This window comes from Ailuropoda melanoleuca, chromosome 17 (genome assembly GCF_002007445.2).
Source record: "Ailuropoda melanoleuca isolate Jingjing chromosome 17, ASM200744v2, whole genome shotgun sequence".
NCBI lineage: Eukaryota > Metazoa > Chordata > Mammalia > Carnivora > Ursidae > Ailuropoda > Ailuropoda melanoleuca.
The window spans coordinates 23540518-23561718 of record NC_048234.1 but is presented as its reverse complement, the minus strand read 5'-3'; the positions used below and the strand labels follow the sequence as shown (position 1 = coordinate 23561718).

Genomic DNA, 21201 nt, shown 5'->3' with positions numbered 1-21201 from the left:
GTTTTTGTGTTGTCAAGGGTCTCATCACGGATGGAAGGCATCTTGTGCAGGGAAAGGATTAATGTGCCATCAAGCGAAAACCTCACCAGCTGTGGTGCGCATTTAATGAAAAAGCTTTTGAGTACCTAAGCCTCTTCTCCGGGAGTGTTTTAATGTTTTGTCACTTCGTGAACCCTAGAGGAGGACAAAAACAGCACAGGCACAAAGGACACTCTGCCACTTTGACCCATAACCACTCCGTATTTAAGGAAGTGTGTATCTCTTGGATAAATATTCATGAGCCCTGAGATTGACATCAGCGAGGGGAGGTTCACGCTAAAACTGTAACTCCTGGATTCCAGAGTGTAAGGCAGTAATTCTCCCACCTGAGTGGGTGTCAGAGATTCCCCCAGTGGTCTTGTTACATCCCAGATGCTGGGCTCCCCTCAGAGCGTCTGACTCAGGAGGTCCAGGGGCGCCTGAGAATCTGCATTTCTAGCGGATTCCCAGGTGAGGCTGAAGTTGCTGGCCAGGGGACCACATTTGCAGAACTTCTGGCTTAAAAAAGAAGTTTCTGTCTTGGTTTCTTAGCAGTCGGGGGTGGGGGGAGGTTAGCTCAGCAGAGGTCTGCTGCTCCATCCTTCTAGACCCCCTACTGGCAGAGGCTCCGCCGTCTTCAGTCTGTGCCCTCCCAAAGCCACTCTTGTCGCTGCCACTGTAGCTCCCAAAAAAGGGAAAAGATGCGTGTGGGAGGGCTGGAAGTATTTCATTTTGTTTGTTTGAAGTATAGGGAACACGCAGTCTTATAACTAGTCTCGGGTAGGCAACGGAGTGATTTGACAGTTCTATACATTCTACCACGTTCACCCCCATCCATGTCGTTACCAGTTATGTGACACATGCCCTGTGCTCACAGTTCACTGCAAAGAATCTAGTCACGTGCTCACTCCACCTGCAAAGGAGGCTGGCAAATGTCGTGTCTGCTGCACAGCCGCTTCCCAGCCATGACTCTTAGTGATGAAGGGGAGACCAAGCTGCTCAGCAGCTCTTCACTGACACCGCACTGGTGAGCCAGGGAGCGCTTGGCCTGGCGTACTCTTGCTCAGAATCTCTGACGGGGCCTCCCTACCTGTGACATTAAAACCACACTCTTGAACTTCCCTGCCTGGCTTTCTATAGGGTGTCGCTCAGCTGCTTTCTTCCTGGTTTAGTCGGTGAGCGTCAAGCTAGAGTCCTCACCGTGGGCTACACCCACTCTAGGCTTTGCACACTCTGAGATGCTTCTCTGGTTTCTCTGTGCTGTACTCTCTCCCCAGTGAACCATCACCCTCCAGCTCCACCCATCAGTCCCCTTCCAGGGACCCTCCACGTCACGTGCCTCCTCTGTGAGCGGCATTCCTGTCCACCCCCCCAGTAGACGTGATCGCCCACCCCCTGGAACTTCCACAGCGTTCTGTACAAGTGTGGTCACTTACATCTTGCTCCTACTGTTGTTAGCTGCACAGTTGCTTTTTTCCTCCTCCGTGACTATGCACCCTTCTTGCTCTTCTCCGCTGCAGTGCCCAGCACATCATTAGTATTCAGGAAATACGGATGGGATAATAAAAAGGTAAATGTTTCGAGAAACATCTCTCAAACAGCTCCTAAATGTCTAGAAATTGTGACAAAAGACGCATCAGATTTTTCCACCACCGCGATTCATAAACCATGTCTATCATGGCCCTTATTCCTTTGGCGACATTTCTTTGTGGGGTTTTTTTTTGCGCTTTAGACATGTGTAGACCAGGGGGACAGCAGGTGTGCTTACTGTTTGCCTTGCTCCTTGTTTACAGATCTCAGAAAATTTTCACTGTGACCTGAACTCTGACCAGTTCAAAGGCTTTCTGCGTGCTCACACGCCCTCCGTGGCTCCATCAAGTCAGGCAAAATCTGCAGTCTTCTCGGTCACGTACCCATCCTCGGACATCTATCTAGTTGTCAAGGTAATTAAACACAAGCTGGTTGGCACGTGCTGCATTTGGAAGCTCTGCTTGTGGCGTTATTCCTGGAGCATGTGTGGGGTGAAAGAGAGGTCAGAATGTAGCCACATGTTCTCTGAGATTCGCTTCGTTTCCTTTTCAACTGGCCCCTTTTCCTTTCCAAGCAAATCCTGTGTGGGACACTAGCACAGCTCTGGGTTTTGGACTCGTACAGTCTTGGTTTGAAATCTTGGCTTTGAAACTTTGTAGCTTTAGGACTTAGAGTGACTCACCTTTCTGAGATTTAGTTTCCTTATGTGTAAAGTGGGGATTATAATACTGCCCTCAATGGGCAGTTACGTTCACAGAAGAAAGCCTGGCCCAATAAAGCAGGCTTTATTCCTGACCAAGCTGTTCCTCCTACCCTCAGCTGTCCACCTCTGAGGGCTGCTGTGGAGGAAATCTTGGATGGAGTTTCCTAATACTGTTCACGTTCTTCTAGACACCTGTAGAGAAATGTTCCCAAGTCCAGGCTCTGACAATTTAAGGTGTGGGCTGTGGTTTCCAAATTTCACTCTCCCTTTATATCCCCATGTCACAGACTATGAATATATGTGGCCTCAAAATCTGTGGGACAGGGGCGCCTGGGTGGCACAGCGGTTAAGCGTCTGCCTTCGGCTCAGGGCGTGATCCCGGCGTTGCCGGATCGAGCCCCACGTCAGGCTCCTCCGCTATGAGCCTGCTTTCTTCCTCTCCCACTCCCCCTGCTTGTGTTCCCTCTCTCGCTGGCTGTCTCTATCTCTGTCCAATAAATAAAAATAAAATCTTTAAAAAAAAAAATCTGTGGGACAATTCCAAGTAGAAGGACTTTGCATTCTTGGCTGTACTCTTTGCGGATGTAAGAAAACCAGAGGCTTTCTCTGCACACCAGAATGACTGGTTAGAGGTTAACAACGAACGTTGAGTATTTCACTTACCTTAAGCCAAATATTTAGTCTTATTGACTGTTTACCCCAAAATTGTAAAAAAAAAAAAAAAAAATCAGGTGTTTTGATTTCACGTCCGCCCAGAGTTTCAGGTTTGGAACATTTTCTAGTTAGCGCGGTGTTTTACTTCCAGAATCCCATTGATTCACCCATGATCCTGCGAGAGTAGCCTATAGATTGCAAAGAACCTAACTGGCTTAGAGGTCAGTTGACAGATGGCAGGTAGCTGCCTTTCCACTATTTTACAAAGATTCTGAAAGGTTCACGTTGCTCAGGGAGAATCCACATAAACTTTTTGGAGGGATTAAAGTTGTGTTGCTAAAAAGACATCTGTTGTCAAACTGAAGGTATATCCTTTTCACTGCAGTATCACTTAGACGTATAGGAAAGTTAGCTTCAAGCCCTGCAGCTAGTTAGAGTCCAGGTGCTCTCAGCCTGAGAACCCAAAGATGCCAACACTAGCCCCATACAGCCAGGTTTTACTCCAGGCACTGCTTCTTGGGGGATGACTTTGTTTTAGTTAATCCATCATAGTGTGCTAAGTATCAGAGGCTTCCTACAGATTCCTGTTACTAAATATATTCCAGAGTTCTCGAAAGTACAGATGCATTCATTTGGCGGTACCAAGACTTCGGTCAATTGTCTGGACATAGCGAAGACAGTTAAAGCTCAGTAAGACAGTCCCCGGTTTGCTTCGGACTTCTTTTCCTCTACTGTAATGGCGTCCTCGTTGCTTCTTCCCTCTAACGATGCAGTAAATGGTGTGCCATATTTAGCACAGGCAGGCGGATGCCGTTCAGTAAGGAGGAGTTCTTTCTTATTTTTATTCCCAGGCTGAACACCAGGATCTTCACTGTAGTTTAGGTAGGGTTTCCTAGTTTAGTATTGTATATACTATTGCTTTAAGGGATTATCCAGGCTTAATGGTTTTGCTCCTCTGTTGAGGGATGGAGAATAAGGATGAAATGTAAAACTTTAAAAATAAGCACATGAGGCACTGAACCAGCCCCTCCTGAATAGGACAGAGGACAGCCTCTTTATCTGACAAAAATTCCCTGGTAATTCCCACGCATCCCTTTCCTCTGCCTGCCACGGGTTTCTTTTACACATAAGCACAAGGGGCCGTACAGGGAGCCCCCACAGCAGCGTGCAGCCCTTCTCACGAAGTACCCGGAGTTTCCCTTGTCCGACTGGGGAAGGGAAGAGTCTCTGCCGGTCTGGTCAGATCTGGAGTCTCCCACTTTCAGAGTCTGGAGACCCCTCTCCTGTGGGTTCCACACTGCACAGTACTATGCTTGAAGCCATTGCGTTCCCATTGCTGCTTCAAGATCTCCAGTCCTTTATCTCTGCTCAAAGTTCATTTTAAAGACCACTTCTTGGGGCGCCTGGGTGCTGCAGTCATTAAGCATCTGCCTTTGGCCCAGGGCGTGATCCCGGTGTTCTGGGATTGAGCCCCACATCGGACTCCTCTGCTGGGAGCCTGCTTCTTCCTCTCCCACTCCCCCTGCTTGTGTTCCCTCTCTCGCTGGCCGTCTCTCTCACTGGCTGTCTCTGTGTCAAATAAATAAATAAAATCTTTTTTTAAAAAAATAAAGACCACTTCTTTATCCACTGACTACATGGGAAAACTAACTTCTTCCAGTTTGCTCTACAAGCCCCAGATGATGAGCCTCAGTCGAATGAGAACTGGGTGTGTCTTGTTCACCCCCTTCCCCCGCCCCCAGCAGCTGTCACCTAGAGGGTGCTCAGCCAGTGTTCTTTGAATGAAGGAACAAGTGAATGATTGCAGACCTGTCCGCCGGTAGCTCACGTGTCTGTGTTCTCCTCCTGGGGCACCTCAGCGGGGACCAGCCTCGTTTCCCTGCTGTGCACTGAGAAGGGATTTCAAACTTCTTTTGTGAGAAGAGAGAGACTTCCTGCTCGCAGTCTGCCTGAGACAGAAACCCAGTGAACGGCTCTGTGCCACTTCCTCTGAACGCCACTTAACGTCCCCCATCACTGGGATGTTTCTGGTTTAAACACCTTGTGCCTATCTGATAGCGCCTGTGGAGATCGTGCACCTGATGGAAGATGTTAACCCGGATGTCATATGGAAGGAACATCTCAACGGATGTCTAATCTCAACAAAGCCTAATGGGAATAACTCCACTTCGTTTTCTCTTCAGCCTCCAAGGGAAGCTGCATTTCCTTGGAGCAGAGGATTGGGAAATTTCAAATCTGTCCTTTTCTTTCTCGTAAACAGGGTGGCCACATTTCTGGCCAGCCAGATCCTTTACCTGAAGCAAACTGGAAGGAGATACTCCACAGGAGTGGCATTAACTCATATTTCCAGCCAGTTAGCCAAGTAAAAAGCTGCCCCTCTCCACACCTTTCAGTTTCTTTCCATGTCTGTTAAATCCAGAGAACTGGCCCTAGTAGGAAATACAAGGGAGACAATTACGGATAATTTATTCTGTTCATTTATTCACTTTGTGGAAGGTTTTAGTCCCCAACCTGACTTTTACAGAGGCCATATCTCTTTTTTACATTGTAAGCAATAATGAAGAAAATGAGCTTTTCACTTCTTACATATGTCTCATGGGTTCTCTTTTATAAACTAACTTTTATTGCATTTTTTTATTTTAAGCATAATGCATGTTCATGGTTAAAAATAGAAACTACACATAAGCAGTAGGAAGAAGATAAAAATAGCACATAATCTCACCATACAAAGATAACAACTATTAACATTTGCTGTGTACCTACTGTCGTCCTTTGGATCTGCCTTTATGACTTTCTTTTTTTTAACAAAACTGTGTAGTACTCTTCATGCTAATTTTTTTCACCCTAATTTTTTAAATAAAAAATATATGGCATGAACATCTTCCCCTGTCATCAAATATTGTCACAAAACCTCATGTTGATGGTTGCATCGATGCCATTATCTGGATATAATTCATGAGTTTTGTTTTAATATTATTTTTATTGGTAGATTGAAAAAGTCCTTCAGCAGGGAGAGATTGGAGACTGTGCAGAACCATACATGGTTATCAAAGAAGGTGATGGTGGAAAGGTATGATATTTTGGCTATCACTAAATGGTGACATCTTAGAATAAGCAGATATTTTTCGGAAGTTCCAGAAATAGTTAAGTCCATATTATGTCCATAATATATGTCCCCATATGAGACATTGATAAATTGTGTCTTAAAAAAGAAGAAAGGGAAGCTGGTCATTGATGATAACTTTTTAAAGAAATCGATTCTTGAGTTCAACAAATGACATATACACCAGTGTCTAAAAAAACTTGGCTAGTACAAAAGCCACATCCTGTTGTCTTGGTTTCAAGGCTCTGACCTAGGTTGGGAAGGCCACAGAGACCTCACGAAACGAAATGGTGTCAGACCTCTGCTGGGCTTTCTCAACAGTACCAGCCAATTTCCAAATCTCTTTTCTGGTGTGGATATTTGGAAATAGGCTGAGACTTCTGTACTTCATAAATTCACTGGGATAGCATAGGTACTGAGCCTGTGAAAAGGACATCTTTTCTCAGCCCCCAACTGCAAAGGTTTCCAATGTGACTTTTAAAACGTGGCCTTTCTGGAAGAAGAATTGGCTAATCAGCATCCTACTCCAGACTCATAAATTTCAAATAAGATTTCTTGAACTCGAGACATTCATATTTTAAAAAACCTGCCTTCTCTTCTGAACTTAGGAGGAACTCTCTGGAAGTGTTGTCAACCTAATAAGGAAGTGGTTAAAAACCGTGATAGATTTTTCTAGAATTTCCCAGGGCAAGTTTTGAAAACTAGGCTCTCTTGAAAGATTGGTAGATAATATATAAAATGTTTCATTCCAAAATTTTGTCATGCAAATCCAAGTCTCATAGCTAGCCCCTAAAATCACTTGTTGGTTGGCTGGTATAACAAGCCTTGGACCTTTTTTTTTTTAGCTGAAGGTATATTTAATAATTGAATGTTGACTTTCTTTAAACTCTTCCATTTCTGATCTGTTTTCTCTCATCAGCTAGAATTCTATCCTGAGTTGTATCATTCTCCTGCCCATTCACTCTTTTTAATTAGTAGGGTAGGGATTTTGAAGATGGCTGTCATATTCATGGCAGAGACCGTTGACTTGGTGCTGGTGCCATATGGTTCATTTCTGCTTGTGTCTTTTCACTTTCCTCTAGAGTAAAGAAAAGATTGAAAAACTAAAACTTCAAGCTGAATCCTTCTGCCAGCGTTTGGGGAAATACCGGATGCCTTTTGCCTGGGCTCCCATAAGCTTAACAAGTTTCTTCAATGTCTCCACCCTGGAGAGGGAGGTAACCGATGTGGAGTCCATGGTTGGTAAGATTTCAACTGCGGCGGGAAGGGGAGGGTCCCCGATGTACTAACTTTAAGGTCAGCTGCTTATTAATGGGGGCTCAGGATGCAATAAGGTGTGGAGAGGGGGAACACAGAAGAAGATAAATAGTATGAAACACTATGATGACCAACTTACAAATGCTTGATTGGACGGTGATCCCAAAACAATTATCATGAACATTTGTGGAGCTTAAATATACTCTTATAGTAAGACTTTTGGTTGGAATTTTCTGGGTGCTTTGACACTTTCAAAAGTTAATTTTCAGTGACTGCCTCCTTTTCAAAGTAAAAATTTTGAAGTAACAAAATACAGTAACTATCTCTAGTGGGTTAAACGATGCCACCATGGTTGGCTCCTAAACACAAGAAAAGCCACTCTCAGGAAGCCTTCAAAAAGCAAAACACAGGTTTCTCAGCAAAATTTCCAGTCCCTTCAAAAAAAAAATTTTTTTTTGCCAAGTGCAATGAGAAAGTGGATGCCAGAAAAATATTTAGTTACTGTCCCAACTTATTTAGCATATTTCTCCTTTTCATCCCCTCACCCTGGATCTGAGTCATTAATTTCCTGAACAGTTTGGGTACGGAAATGTTCAAGAGGGTTCCGAGTTCTCGAGTCGACCACCCCACCTGTGGTAGAGCGTCTGCTGTGCTGAGTGTCTTTGTATCCAGCAAATATGTGAGGCTGTTCATGCTCCTTTCGCATTCCCACACCCTGCCTTTTCCCAAATGCCTCCTCTAAGGGGGGACTGGAGGGAAAGGTATTATGTCATTGCTGCATGCCCTCCTGGAATTATTGTTGTGTAATTACCCGTCAGAACCGCTGGGTTATTTCTGATTTACCAAAAACAAACCTCACTTGAGGGCATCCTGACCATCAAACCATAATGTGTGGGGTTTTTTTTTTCATGCCAACTTCTATGTAGACCCAAGTAGCCTTACTTGAAGAGAATTATGCACAGATTGTAGAGGGCTCCATAAACTAGGTAATTCAGCCATAGGGTAATCTCCAGGTCAAGAATCAATTAACCTGACAATAGAGGCTCCCTCTTAAGAAGCAACCAGAAAATGCAGTGTATTATACTGGGGCAGTATGGCAAGTTTAGGTGGGCAGTGACAGCAAGAAGTTCCCATTCAGCATCACGGCAAGAATTAAGGATAAGAGAATATTCAAAGAGTGGGCTTGGCAACATTAGAGTTCTAGGCAATTTGGCCATTCACAATGGAACCCCTGCATTTTGCAGTATAAAAGCAACAAGGTCCCCACCTCAATCCTTTCAAAAGGGGATAACGAATAACTAAGCATAGTGTCGGGGTCCCAGCCCAGGTGTGGTTGTGACCTGTTGGACAGGTCAGCCCGGGAACCCTGTTCTGCTGCCTGGTGCCTACAGGGAGAGCAGAAGAACGCTCAGATTCCGAATGTACACAGGCTAACCCTAGCGTGTTTGGTTCACAGTCCAAATGCCCGCAGGGGCATTCGACTACAGGCCTCTCCCAGTGGGGTGCAAATGTAAAAATAAAACAAAAGCAGACCCTGTTGGCTAAATAAAGCTTCTCTGCGGACCCAGTTCAGGCTCCAGTTCTGGACCCTGCTGGGTCGCCTACCCCGATCTCCATGTGGGAGGGGACTGCGGCTGTTCACGGCTTCTGTACTCTGGTCAGAGGAGGACTAGGGGCTCCAATAGGGGGACTGAGAAAGGTAAGGCCAGTGGAGGGAAATTTTCATCCAAACCAAGGATGGCCACATTCAATGTTCTCCTTTCATGACTGTGAACTTCTCTTTTATATACACTGAAATGAAGATAACACCCTGTCAACTGTGCTTCAATAATACCTTTTTTTTTTTAAAGATTTTATTTATTTATTCATTCGACAGAGATAGAGACAGCCAGCGAGAGAGAGAACACGCAGGGGGGAGTGGGAGAGGAAGAAGCAGGCTCATAGCAGAAGAGCCTGATGTGGGGCTCGATCCCATAACGCCGGGATCACAACCTGAGCCAAAGGCAGACGCTTAACCGCTGTGCCACCCAGGCACCCCCAATAATATCTTTTTTAAAACCTGTCTTTTATATGATAAAGCCTTTTATATGATAAATGCCTTTTATATGATAATTTCATGACTTCTGTGTATTCACATGGAAAGGCATGCTTTTGAATGACAGTTGTTTTCCTTCCAGGGAGAAGCTCTGTGGGTGAGCGGAGAACTCTGTCCCAATCTAGAAGGCTTTCTGAAAGAGCTCTCTCCTTGGAGGAAAATGGGGTTGGATCCAACTACAAGACCACCACCATGACTGTTAACAGCTTTTTCAAGCAGGTATCTCTTGCCATTCCAGCGTGTCTGAATTTCTCCCCTGAATGGCGTGGGTGTTGGAGCCCAAAGGGGAAGTATGTGTACTGATTAAGGGAGCAAGTTAGTTAACCTCATCAATCCTCAGTTTCATTATCTGCAAAACAGGAATGATGGTGTTTGCTTTGTGGGGCAGTTGGGAGTGTTAGATGGCATGAGGTGTGTAAAGCTCTTCTCACAGTGCCTGGGATATAGCAAGTTCAAATAAGTGTTGGCTCATTTCATTGACAAAAGGATTTGTTCTCACTAATGCAGTCTCCTATTTGAATGATCATGGTCAATTCATTTCTTGGGCTATTAAAACCGTCTGGTTGAAACATCCCTTTCCCCTCGATCTTGGGGTTTTTTGGCCCAGCTGTTCCCCAATTCCGTCTGTAGGCTTTCCAGGTTTCTGCCATATTCACTTGCTCCTAGAGGGTGACCATTACAGACCGTTCTCTTTATTAGTTCAATAGACATTGAGGTTATTTAAAAATCAGAGAACTTTCTTAGAGTAATCAACTTCATAGAGACAGAAAGTAGACTGATGGGTGCCAGAGGCTGGAGGAAGAGAGAAATGGGGAGTTGTTGTTTAATAGATGTAGTTTCAGTTCTGGAAGATGAAAGAGTTCCAGAGGCTGGTTGCACAACACTGTCCGTGTACTTAATGCTAATAACTGTACACTCAAAAATGGTTACTGTGGTGCTGTTCGTATTATGTATATTTTACTGCGAACAAATTTAACTTAGGCTTGGTTTGATTGTGCTTTGGAAGATTTTCTATTGCTCAAGCAGTCTTCATGAAGCATTTCAGGGGCTTCTTAACAATCCCAAATGCAAAAGGGATGCTGGGGGTGGGAGGTGTGCCATGCCACATAATAGACGTAGCATGGGACTAAAGAGTTTCTGTTTAGGATATAGCCCTTTCTAGTGTACTGCCTTGTTGGGGAGGTGCAAAGTGCTTAACTGACTTTTCTCATCTGTGCGTGGGAATAAGATATACCTGCCTCCTACTGCCTAGCTACCTACCTTCCTGAGCTATTGGAGTGGAGCTCTTGCCCTTGAATCCTTGGCAGAGTACCCGTCCCACGTAGGCACCTGGAGAGTAGTACTTGTGCTGAGCCTTCTTGATCAAGACAAATGGGAAGAAAATGAGGATAGGAAAAAGACAGAAAGATGCTTTCTCTTTCTTCAAGTGTTTGAAGAAGGAAGTGACCTTATTCTGTATTGTGCCAGAGCGTAAAGCAAGCGTTGGTGGATTTAAGTTCCAGGGGAAGAAACTTTTGGCCTAGATTTGTACTGGTCAAACAGGCTTCCTTAGAATGTAGGAGAAGGATTGTTGAGAGGCTGGGGGACAGTCAGTTGGGAGTGGTAGAGAAGGAATGTTTTTTTTCTTGTAAAAGGCGTCTTTATTTTATTATATGCATTTTCATTTGGTCATCTGATCTAATTGCAGATTTATGGTCAGTCTTTTGTTTCTTGTCCCTGCCATGTCCCCAGAAGCAAATTTTTAATTGTCTGGCTTAGCCTGTGACAGACCAAATGGACAAGTCAACCCACAAAATGGTAACATTTATCAAACACTCAGACCGAGAAGCACTCTTCTGAAAGCCTGTAGTATTAAGTATACTCGTGTGTTCCTCTAAGTAATCCTTTGAGGTGGGTACTATTACTATCCCATTTTACCAACAAAGAAACAAGCATAGAGAATCAAAGTCAGGATACAGAACTATATAACATAACTGATGTGTCATTTCAAGTTGATGCCTGAAACCTCTATCCTGAAAAGAATGGGTGCACCTTCTTTTCAACTATCCATGGAGCAATCTTTTATTTTGTTTTATTTATTTATTTGCTTTCCTCACAGTAAGTGTGCTACTTAATTTCCATCACCCATTTCACCCATCCCCCACCCACTGCCCCTCTGGTAGCCATCCGTTTGTTCTCTATAGTGTACAGTCTGTTGGTTTGCCTCTCTTTTCTTACCCTTATGTTCATTTGTCTTGTTTCTCAAATTCCACATATGAGTGAAATCATAGGGTATTTGTCTTTCTCTGTCTGACTTATTTCGCTTAGCATGATACTCTCTAGCTCTATCCATGTCGTTGCAAATGGCAAGATTTCATTCTTTTTATGGTTGAGTAACATTCCATTGTAGATATATAGCACATCTTATTTATCTATTCATCTTTTGATAGACACTTGAATTGCTTCCCTAATTTGGGTATTGTAAATTATGCTGTTATACATGTAGGAGTGCATGTAACTCTTTAAATTACTGTTTTCATATCCTTTGGGTAAATACCCAGTAGTTCCAATGCTGGGTCGTAGGGTAGTTGTATTTTTAACTTTTTCGAGGAACCTCCATACTGTTTCCCACAGTGGCTGTACCAGCTTGCATTCCCACCAACAGTGCACAAGTATTCCTTTTTTCCCCACATTCTTGCCAACACTTGTTGTTTCTTGTGTTTTTGATTTTAGCCATTCTGACCAGTAAGAGGTGATATCTCATTGTGGTTTTGATTTGCATTTCCCTGATGATGAGTGACGTTGAGCATCTTTGTTTGGATGTCTTTTTTGGAAAAATATCTCTTCATGTCTTTTGCCTATTTTTAAATTAGACTATTTGTTGTTTCAGTGTGGAGTTTTATAAAGTCTTTATGTATTCTGGATATTAACCTTTATCGGATATGTCATTTGCAAAGATCTCCCATTCAGTATAGATTGTCTTTTAGTTTTGTTGATTGTTTCCTTCACTGAGCAGAAGTTTTTCATTTTGATGTAGTCCAATAGTTTGCCTCAGGAGCATACCTAGAAAGATGTTGCTACAGCCAATGTCAGTGAAATTACTGCCTGTGCTTTCTTCAAAGATTTTTGTGGTTTCAAATCTTGCATTTAGGTCTTTAATCCATTTTCAGTTTATTTTTGTGTATGGTGTAAGGAAGTGGTCCAGTTTCATTCTTTTGCATGGAGCTGTCCAGTTTTCCCAATACCATTTGTTGAAGAGAGTGTCTTTTCCCATTGGATATTCATTCCTCCTTTGCTGAAGATTTATTGACCATGTAATTATGGGTTTATTTCTGGGTTTTCTGTTCTATTCCACTGTTGTATGTGTCTGGGAAGGAATACTTGACAAGAGGTTGAAATAAATTATTTTGGCAGTGGCTATGATCCTCATTCCTATGAAAACCATGTTAGAATAAAACTTAAGGATCAAAGTCTTCCTGGAAATCATGGCCCCCACCCCCAGAGCTAGTGGTATATCCGCACTAACCCTGACTTCTCATTTCGCAGGAGGGGGATCGCCTCAGTGATGAAGACCTATTCAAGTTTTTGGCTGACTACAAAAGATCTTCGTCCTTACAGAGAAGAGTCAAGTCGATTCCAGGTGTGGATGGCTTGTCTTTTCCTTTCTAGCTGTGCCAAAGCTGGTTAGGAGTAGACACATTATTTGTCTAATGCTACAATTTCTAAAATAATGTTTACTAAGTGAAATGTGGGATTTTGCTCAGGAGGTAAGAGTCTGAATTGGTCTACTTTTTTTGGAAAACCTGTTAATATTTTTCTATTTCTATTAAAGGAGCATCATGCTTTAGACAGGCTTTTCAGATAACCAGATAATTGTTTGAACAGAACAGCCCCTTTTATCAAATAAAATATTGTATGGAACTCTTAGTATAAAAAGAAAAGTGAAAGTGAGGTGCTTTGGTAGAAGATGAGAGCATCTTTCCTATTATCAGCTTAATAGGTCATGAGGCACTTCTGTAGCACCCTGGGGTACCAGGGAACCCAGTTTGAAAACCACCAATAGTTATTTAACTATGTACTATTATAGAGTGAAAGTTTTAGAAGGAAGTTTGAAGATCCATTTTGACTCATTGTACCATTCCTTGCTCTTTAATTTCTAGAAACTAAATCTCAAAAGTTATCAAAACATGATTTTTTTCCAAGTAGAGGAAATTAGGAATTCCACAACTCTTAATACTCCCACAACTTATCCTTTCTTTCAGAAAAGAAATATGGTACAACAGTCTTTCTCGATTCCCATGTCACATGACAACATCTTTACTGAAATAGTCTTGTTTTCCCTCTTTAGGCTTGCTCAGACTGGAAATTTCTTCAGCTCCAGAGATCATCAATTGCTCTCTGACTCCTGAAATGCTGCCAGTGAAACCTTTTCCTGAAAACCGGACACGTCCGCACAAAGAGATTTTGGAATTTCCAATCCGGGAAGTCTATGTCCCTCATACTGTGTATAGGTAAGAAACCAAGGCTCGTGGGAAACCGTGGAAACCACATTTAGAGTTTTGTTTGGAGAATGCTCTCATTATCCTTCAACTGGTCTTCTTACTGCCTTAATTTTGGGGAAAATGAAATATGATGTTTACATAACTATGGTTAATTGTTAGATCAATTTCTAAAAATCGATTTATCTAATTTTATTTAACCAGAACGTGTTATTTCAGTCATAGTTGGAATTTGGGATTACATTGGACATACTCCTTCCAGAAACGAAGTCATCTTCCTATCATTGACTTGGTATTCCTATGTGCCGAAGGATGTATTAGGGAAAGACCAACATAACCAAAAATGTTCTCATTGTCTAAAAGAAAGATTTTTAGCTCAAGACCAGCTCTGTCTGATAACATTTATAGCAATGGCAGAAATCTTCATTATATGTGTTGCCTGATACAGTAGCCACTAACCACATGTGGCTGTTCAGCATTTGAATTGTGGCTAGAGTAATGGAGGAATTGAAATTTTGATTTTATTTAACCTTTCTTGATTTTACTTTAAATTCAAGTAGCTGCAAGTGGCTGGTGGCTACCATATTGGGCAGAGCGGAGCTAGACAGTAAAGGCCTAAGAGGTTAGGCTGCCTTGGTTTCTTGGTGGCTCTTTGTGGGGGGCTGGGAGGGAGCTGGTTCACACGTATCTGCCAAAGGCATTGCTGCTTGCATATTTTAGTTTTTATTTTGAGTAGATTTTTTATTTTTATTTTTAAAAAATATTGTATTTATTTATTTGAGAGAGAAAGCATGAGTGGAGTAAAGGGGCAGAGAGAGAAGGGAACTCCCCGCTGAGCAGGGAGCCTGACACAGGGCTCGTTACCAGGACCCCAGGGTCATGACCTGAGCTGAAAGCAGACTCTCAACCAAATGAGCCACCCAGACGCCCTTTGAGAAGATTTTTTAAATTGCAGAGAAGAATGTTATAACAAGTACCTTTTCTCCACCATCTAGAAATGACGTTTGTCGTTTCTTGTTTTTTTTTTTAAAGATTTTATTTATTTATTTGACAGAGAGACAGCCAGTGAGAGAGGGAACACAAGCAGGGGGAGTGGGAGAGGAAGAAGCAGGCTCATAGCAGAGAAGCCTGATGTGAGGCTCGATCCCATAACGCCGGGATCACGCCCTGAGCCGAAGGCAGGCACTTAACCGCTGTGCCACCCAGGCACCCCTGTCGTTTCTTGTATTTTATACACATACACGCATACATTCTTACTGGTTACGTTAAAGACTCCTGTATCCCCAGTCACAGACTTCCACCTTGCTTCCTAAACATCACGGTTATCAGGACATTGGATGGTTCCTTTCTTCTATTTTCTCTGGTTTGAGACACACCCATACACACTCACACACGTATCTGTGAACCCTGAATGGTATTATTTTTATATTCATTTAAAATGTACATAAATAGCTTTACACTCTCTGTTACACTGCACTTTTCATACAACAGTGTAATTTCTCTTCTTTGGTTACCGTGGGTTCATGAATTCTATTCTTTTTTTTTTAAGATTTTATTTATTTATTTGAGAGACAGAGAGGATGAGAGCCGGGTGAGGAGCAGAGGGAGAAGCAGGCTCCCCACTGAGCAGGGAGCCCAATGCAGGGCTCGATCCTGGGACCCTGGGATCATGACCAGAGCCAAAGGCAGCCGCTTAACTGACTGAGCCAGCCGGGCGCCCCCATGAATTCTGTTATTTCAGTGGGTCATTATTCTGCATGATTACTCAGATTTTCACAAATTTAACCAAGTCCTTAACAGTTTGTGTTTTGGAAATATTAGCATAGATTCAGATAGCACTTAGTCATTCTTGTTAACTGCTGGATAGGATTCCTTTGTGTGAAGAGGCCATATTTTATTTATCCGTTTCTTATTTTTCTGTTGATAGACATATATGTTTCTTTCCCATTTGGGCCATTTAGAAACATTGCCGTGAGAATTTTTGTCTTTGTCTCTGTGCACATGTGTGAGAGTCTCCCTAAGCAACGTGCCTAAGAGTGACATTGCTGGGTCACAAGGGATACACATTTTCAGTTTTATTCATATTGCCCCTTTTTTTCCAAAGCTGTACAGCTTGCAGCCCTTCCAGTGGCGGAAGTGAGCTCATTCCCCCTCCTCACTCACACTTCCCAGTATGATGTTCGCGTAATGCGGAACTGAAATGCAAAGGATTTCAGAACTCACCCAGTCCCCGCCCCCACATGTCCAGATGCACAAAATTGAGACCCAGAGGGGGTAAGTTCGTTGAGGTCAAAAATCACAGAGAGAAATACAGTCAGTCATCCACTCAGTTAGGAATGGACCTTTTCCTTCAGTACGCAAGTCCCTTCCGCGTATTTCCCATTCTGAAGCCGCTCTTCTTTGTCTTTTCTCGTTCCTTAAATACACACTCAGCACCCGTACGGATTTCCGGGGTAGTGGCTTCGGCTCCCCATTTGCAAGAGGGAGATGAAGGCATGAAAATGTTTGCCCTTGGATGTTGTGTTTGTATCTTTTTAGAAACCCTATCCTATAATTGGAAAAAGAGCTGCTTCTGGCATTGTAATAAACCTGCATCCAGTGAATTCTCTGGTTATTCAACTTCTCCTCAGCATTTAATCACCCCAGGGAGGCATTTACAACGCTTTCTACTCCTTGCTGCAAACATTATCCCTTAATTATATCACAGCAGGACTCAGAATGCACTCGTGGGCCAGATGATTCAGAGATGTAGGAGTTCTAAGGAGGACAAAGTCCGGACAGATTCCTCTGAACCTGACTTGGCATCATGAGAAATGGACCCACAGGTGCACAGTGAATGTTCTTTAGTTCTATTTTACACTCTAGACACACCAAGTCCAGCCCATTAGAAACCACATCTTTAGCTTCCCTTCAGCGCCTTCTCTTGGCTCCTAGGCCACCATGTTTTATAGCTTCTGTGAGGAAGGAGAGTTACAGTGAACTTGGCTCAGAACCTCACTGGGGGAAAATGTCAAGGAATCTGGAGGGCTTCTTGTTGACCCCTCCTGTACTCTTGTTAAATGTTTACTATTTCTGCAGCAGTCCCCACATGTCTTATTGTGCTTTTGATTGGGTTGGTCTTAACAGCAGCCCAGCCCTGGACGAATCTTCCCCTTTCCCATACCTGCAGTCCCATTTCACAAAATAGAAAGACTCGGGTCAGATCTCTACCCTAGGTCAGATCGGTGAGCTGACTGTTGGCCTTTGCTGACCTCGTTGGCTCACCTCTGTCCCAATCCCCCCCCCCCTTTTGTGCCATCTCATCCCTTTATACCTTAAGAAACCTGTAATCTCGTGGCTCTTCTAATCCCTTCCCCTCCGATCAAAGTGTCTTTCCGAGCAAAGATCTCTAAGCCTCCTTACGTTATGGTATCAATAGTAGGTATGCTCTGAAGTCTTCTCTGCCCCACAAGCTTTATCATTTCAGCAGGGGCAGCAGTTCCTTTTTCTTTTAGAAGAGTTTTCCTTTGGGTACCCAGGTGGCTCAGTCGGTTAAGCATCTGCTTTCAGCTCAGGTCATGATCCCAGGGTCCTGGGATCAAGTCCTGCCTTGGGCTCCCTGCTCAGTGGGGGGTCTGCTTCTCCCTCTCCCTCTCTCCCTGGCTTGTGCTCACTTTGTCTCTCTCTCTCTCAAATAAATAAATAAAATTAAAAAAAAAAAAAAAAGAAGAGTTTTCCTTTGACTTAGTTGAATTCTGGACCATGCTAAGAGTTTGGGGTCCAGGTTAACTCTCCCTGTTGACATCTCTGTTTCCAATCTGGGTTTCCATGTCTCTGATCTGGTCACAGCTGCATCCCTTTAACTAAATCAAGGGAATGAAAATTAAGATTTACAGAGCTGGTTAATTCAGACATAATTCTTTGTTTTATAGAGGGTCCCCCTCATGAATTTGAAATATGGCTTGACTTACAGAAATTTGAATTGCCTGGAACTTATGGGGAATGCATCTCACAGGTCAAGCAAGCAATGCCTTCAGTGAGAAACCCAGGATTTGAATTTCAAATTTGTGTAATTTTCACCCAACCTGCAGAGCTCCCCCAGTGGGGGGAACTCTTACGTGGATCCAATGGCAGATGTTTTCTGGCCTTGAATGTGAGTGGTGGCCAGAATCACACATTATAGGATTCTAATAGGGGCTTCAATTTACCATGGTGTGAGTAGAACTCAGTAGAACTTATTTTTCGTCTCTTAAAGGAACATCTGTCACAGAGCCTCAAATAAAATGGGGTTAGGATAGACTGACATTGGCTTCCTGTCCTCAGTCGCCCCGTCCCTCCGACCTCTTCAGGTGCCCCCTGTCAGTCACCACCTTGTACCAAAAGGAGAACCGTTGACCCTGTATTCTCTGGGGGTCTTCCTTGGTGCCTCTGCCTTACCTAGAGCGCTTTAAGGAGTCATTTAGGTCAGTTACAGGAGCTCTGCACCCGGCTCCAGAAATATCCGCGTGTGTCACCACGGGGCGGTCACTGGTAAAACAGACCCGCACTCGGAGGAAAGAGGTGAAATTCTAGAGCAGGACAGTGCTATTCCCAGGAATGGCCAGTGTCTCCCATACAGGGGCTTTGGTCTGCGTGCCACGTGCAACCTCTGGGGGTAGAGCCATGGAGTTGGACAAGCGGTCCCTGACCCAGACCTGGCCCAGGCCCTTTGCAAAATCACAAGCAGGGCAGTGATTCTGAAAGCAGAGCGGAACAGCTGGGAAAATGAGGTTGACAAACAGGATTATCCACATCTGACTCTGGCACCCCTCTCTCCATGGCCAGATGAAGAAAACACTAGTTGTTAGCCCAGCAACATGTTTGAGCCCACCCCTGGCTTATGTCCCAGGGGGCCCAGCAGCTGGTGATGGGGACGCCAGCTGCTGCCTTCCGGTGGGGGCAGATGGGGAACAGCGGGGCTGCTGCCGAGGCCCAGCCTGACCTCTCGGGGCACTTCGTCCTGGGGCTGCCACGGGGGTGTGTGCGGAGATCACAGGCTCAGAGCTTGTAATGAGCTTGTTAACCTCCTTGCCGTCCCTTCAGCTGGTGATTATATCAGAGAAAGCCCCATAAAGTGCATTTTCATCTCTTATCCCGGCCCGCAAAAGGCTCTGAGGCCTTTTTATCCAATTAGCAGCCTTGCTGTGGAGGACCGAGCTTGCTGAGAACAAGTATATCAGTTGGAACATGATTTCTTTGATGGATAATGAGCTGTTTTCAGGCCTCCTCCCATTTAGCAGAATGTTCTCAGACCAGCCGTCTGCATTCCCAAAGCTCCCCTGATGCTGGTTTAACAGGGAGGTGCCACCCCTATCACAGGGGGGAGCGGCATGTTGAAAACGGTCAGACCTGCATCCTACAGAGCTAGAAAGAATAGTGTGGGATACACGTGCGAGCTAATCCTGAATGGATGTCTGAAAGTTAAAATTTTGTGAATAGGATTTATTAGAAAAGGAATGAACCAGAAATAATTCTGGAGGAGGTGGTTAGGATGGAGCCGGGGCCTGCAGAGTAGAAGGGGTCCTTGAAAGAGACTTCTATCGGGTCCACTGAAATGGACTCCCATCCTGAGCTCAGCTGTCTGTATGTCCAGACTGGATCTTCGCAGTGCTGTGGGTTGGGGCCAGAGGCTCTCTCAGAGGCCACTGTGGAGTAGAACTGTCCAGCCCCACCTGGAGACCCCCTAGGGAGAGGGCCATGCAACTCCGTCCTCCTGACTTGGGAAGCAATCCCAGCTTCTGCTGGACTAGCAGGTGACGTGAATTTGGAAAGCTCACGTGCTGGAGCTGAGACTCGCTCCCTGTGAGGACAGTGTTTTCTACAGCACGATATGCTCAGATGCTGTGAGTACGCCGGATTACTGCTAATTAACAGTCAGTGGTTTCTGATGTGATCGGCCCGGGTGTAAATCACCGTCCAACAATACCTTCCTTAAATAGCTATCGAAATAATAACTCCCCTTTCTTATGTGTTTCTCGAGTTGTTTCAGTTTTATTTATATTGGAACACGTAGCCTATTGTGGCAGTTCTAAATTATTAAAGTACAAAAATGCAGGGTGAAAATTCTCTCTCCCACTCCTGACTTCTAGTCATCCAACCCCTTCCTTGGGGACAGCCCTTTAAATATGTGTACATAGACATTTATTTGATTTTATTCACTTATTTTTCCACAAATATTGAGTGCCTACAGCATGCCAGGCCCTTTTCTAAATACTAGAAAAATACTAGTGAACAAAATAGATGAAACATCATGTAAATTCCACAGTTCTATTTTGACCCATTGGAAACAACCATTTTTATCAATGTGATTCGTTCCAGAGATACATGATGTCTGTACAAGCCAGTATAGCTCTGGTATTTTTACTTTGACAATGCAAGTATAGCAGAATCTCTACACTGTTCTGCTTCTTGATTTCCCATCGAATGCTGGGTTTTGGAGAGCATTTCTTTATGAGTACAGAGAATTACCTCTTCTTTCACAGCTACACTGAATCTCATTTAGATGCATCATGATTTATTCAACCCATGATAATGAGCATCTCAGATGTTGCCAGTCTTTCATGACAAAGGATATTACAATAAAAAAAATCTTACAAAACTGCTCACACCTGTGCAAGCATGTTTGTTAGATACATTTCTGCTTTTCATCCTTTAAAGGGATGTTGAAAGAACTCTGCCTTATAAGACAACCCTAAAACCCAGTCCTTGGTTTTACTAGCCTTAGCAAGCAGTTGCTTGTGGAAGACAAACCTTATTATAAACAAATATTTTATTTAGAACAACAGTGCAACACAGGCAAAAGCGGAGTGAATTCCTGGTGCATGAATTGTCCAGAGACTTAAGTCCCCGTCCTTGGCTTTGCTGTGGCAAGTTGGGCTTAATAATAAATCCGGAACATGATCCCGTTTCCTGATGCCTTGCTCCAAAGTTCAGCTGTCCTTCTTTTCAGAATGAAAGAGATCAGGAGGGAGCCAGTGACCTAACATGACTTAACAATTGCAGGCTTTGCCAAGCCAGTCTTGCAGTACAATATTCAGCCACTTGAGGGCACAATTTGCTCACTTTCTAGGCGCCGACACACCTAGTTATTTTTTCCATTACAAAGCAGGTGGAGTCGTGATTTATCAAAGGAAAACGGACACTTTATTTTTTTGCCCTTGAAGTGCAGGACCGAGAAAAACTGAAAAGTATTCCAATGTCCCAAGAGATTACTACCGTCATTCTTTTTTTTTCTTTTTCTTTCTTTCTTTTTTTTTCAAAAACATGTATTCTAACCTATCACCTTCTGCTGTCTTTCATTAAGTAAGTCATGACCTTAGAAAGCGGGCACTTTTCAAAGCTGTGT

General features: G+C 43.7%; 1 protein-coding gene across 4 annotated transcripts in view; it reads left to right on the top strand.

The window, feature by feature from the left end:
• The window catches only part of DOCK8 (dedicator of cytokinesis 8), a 225120-nt gene that overhangs the window by 93444 nt on the left and 110475 nt on the right, over nucleotides 1-21201 (top strand). For all 4 annotated transcript variants that reach the window (XM_034647178.1, XM_011225814.3, XM_011225815.3 and 1 more), the window contains 6 exons: nucleotides 1812-1961; nucleotides 5895-5975; nucleotides 7091-7250; nucleotides 9443-9579; nucleotides 12886-12979; nucleotides 13688-13850. In XM_034647178.1, the coding sequence (XP_034503069.1) occupies nucleotides 1812-1961; nucleotides 5895-5975; nucleotides 7091-7250; nucleotides 9443-9579; nucleotides 12886-12979; nucleotides 13688-13850 (785 nt within the window). The remainder of the gene's footprint in view (nucleotides 1-1811; nucleotides 1962-5894; nucleotides 5976-7090; nucleotides 7251-9442; nucleotides 9580-12885; nucleotides 12980-13687; nucleotides 13851-21201) is intronic.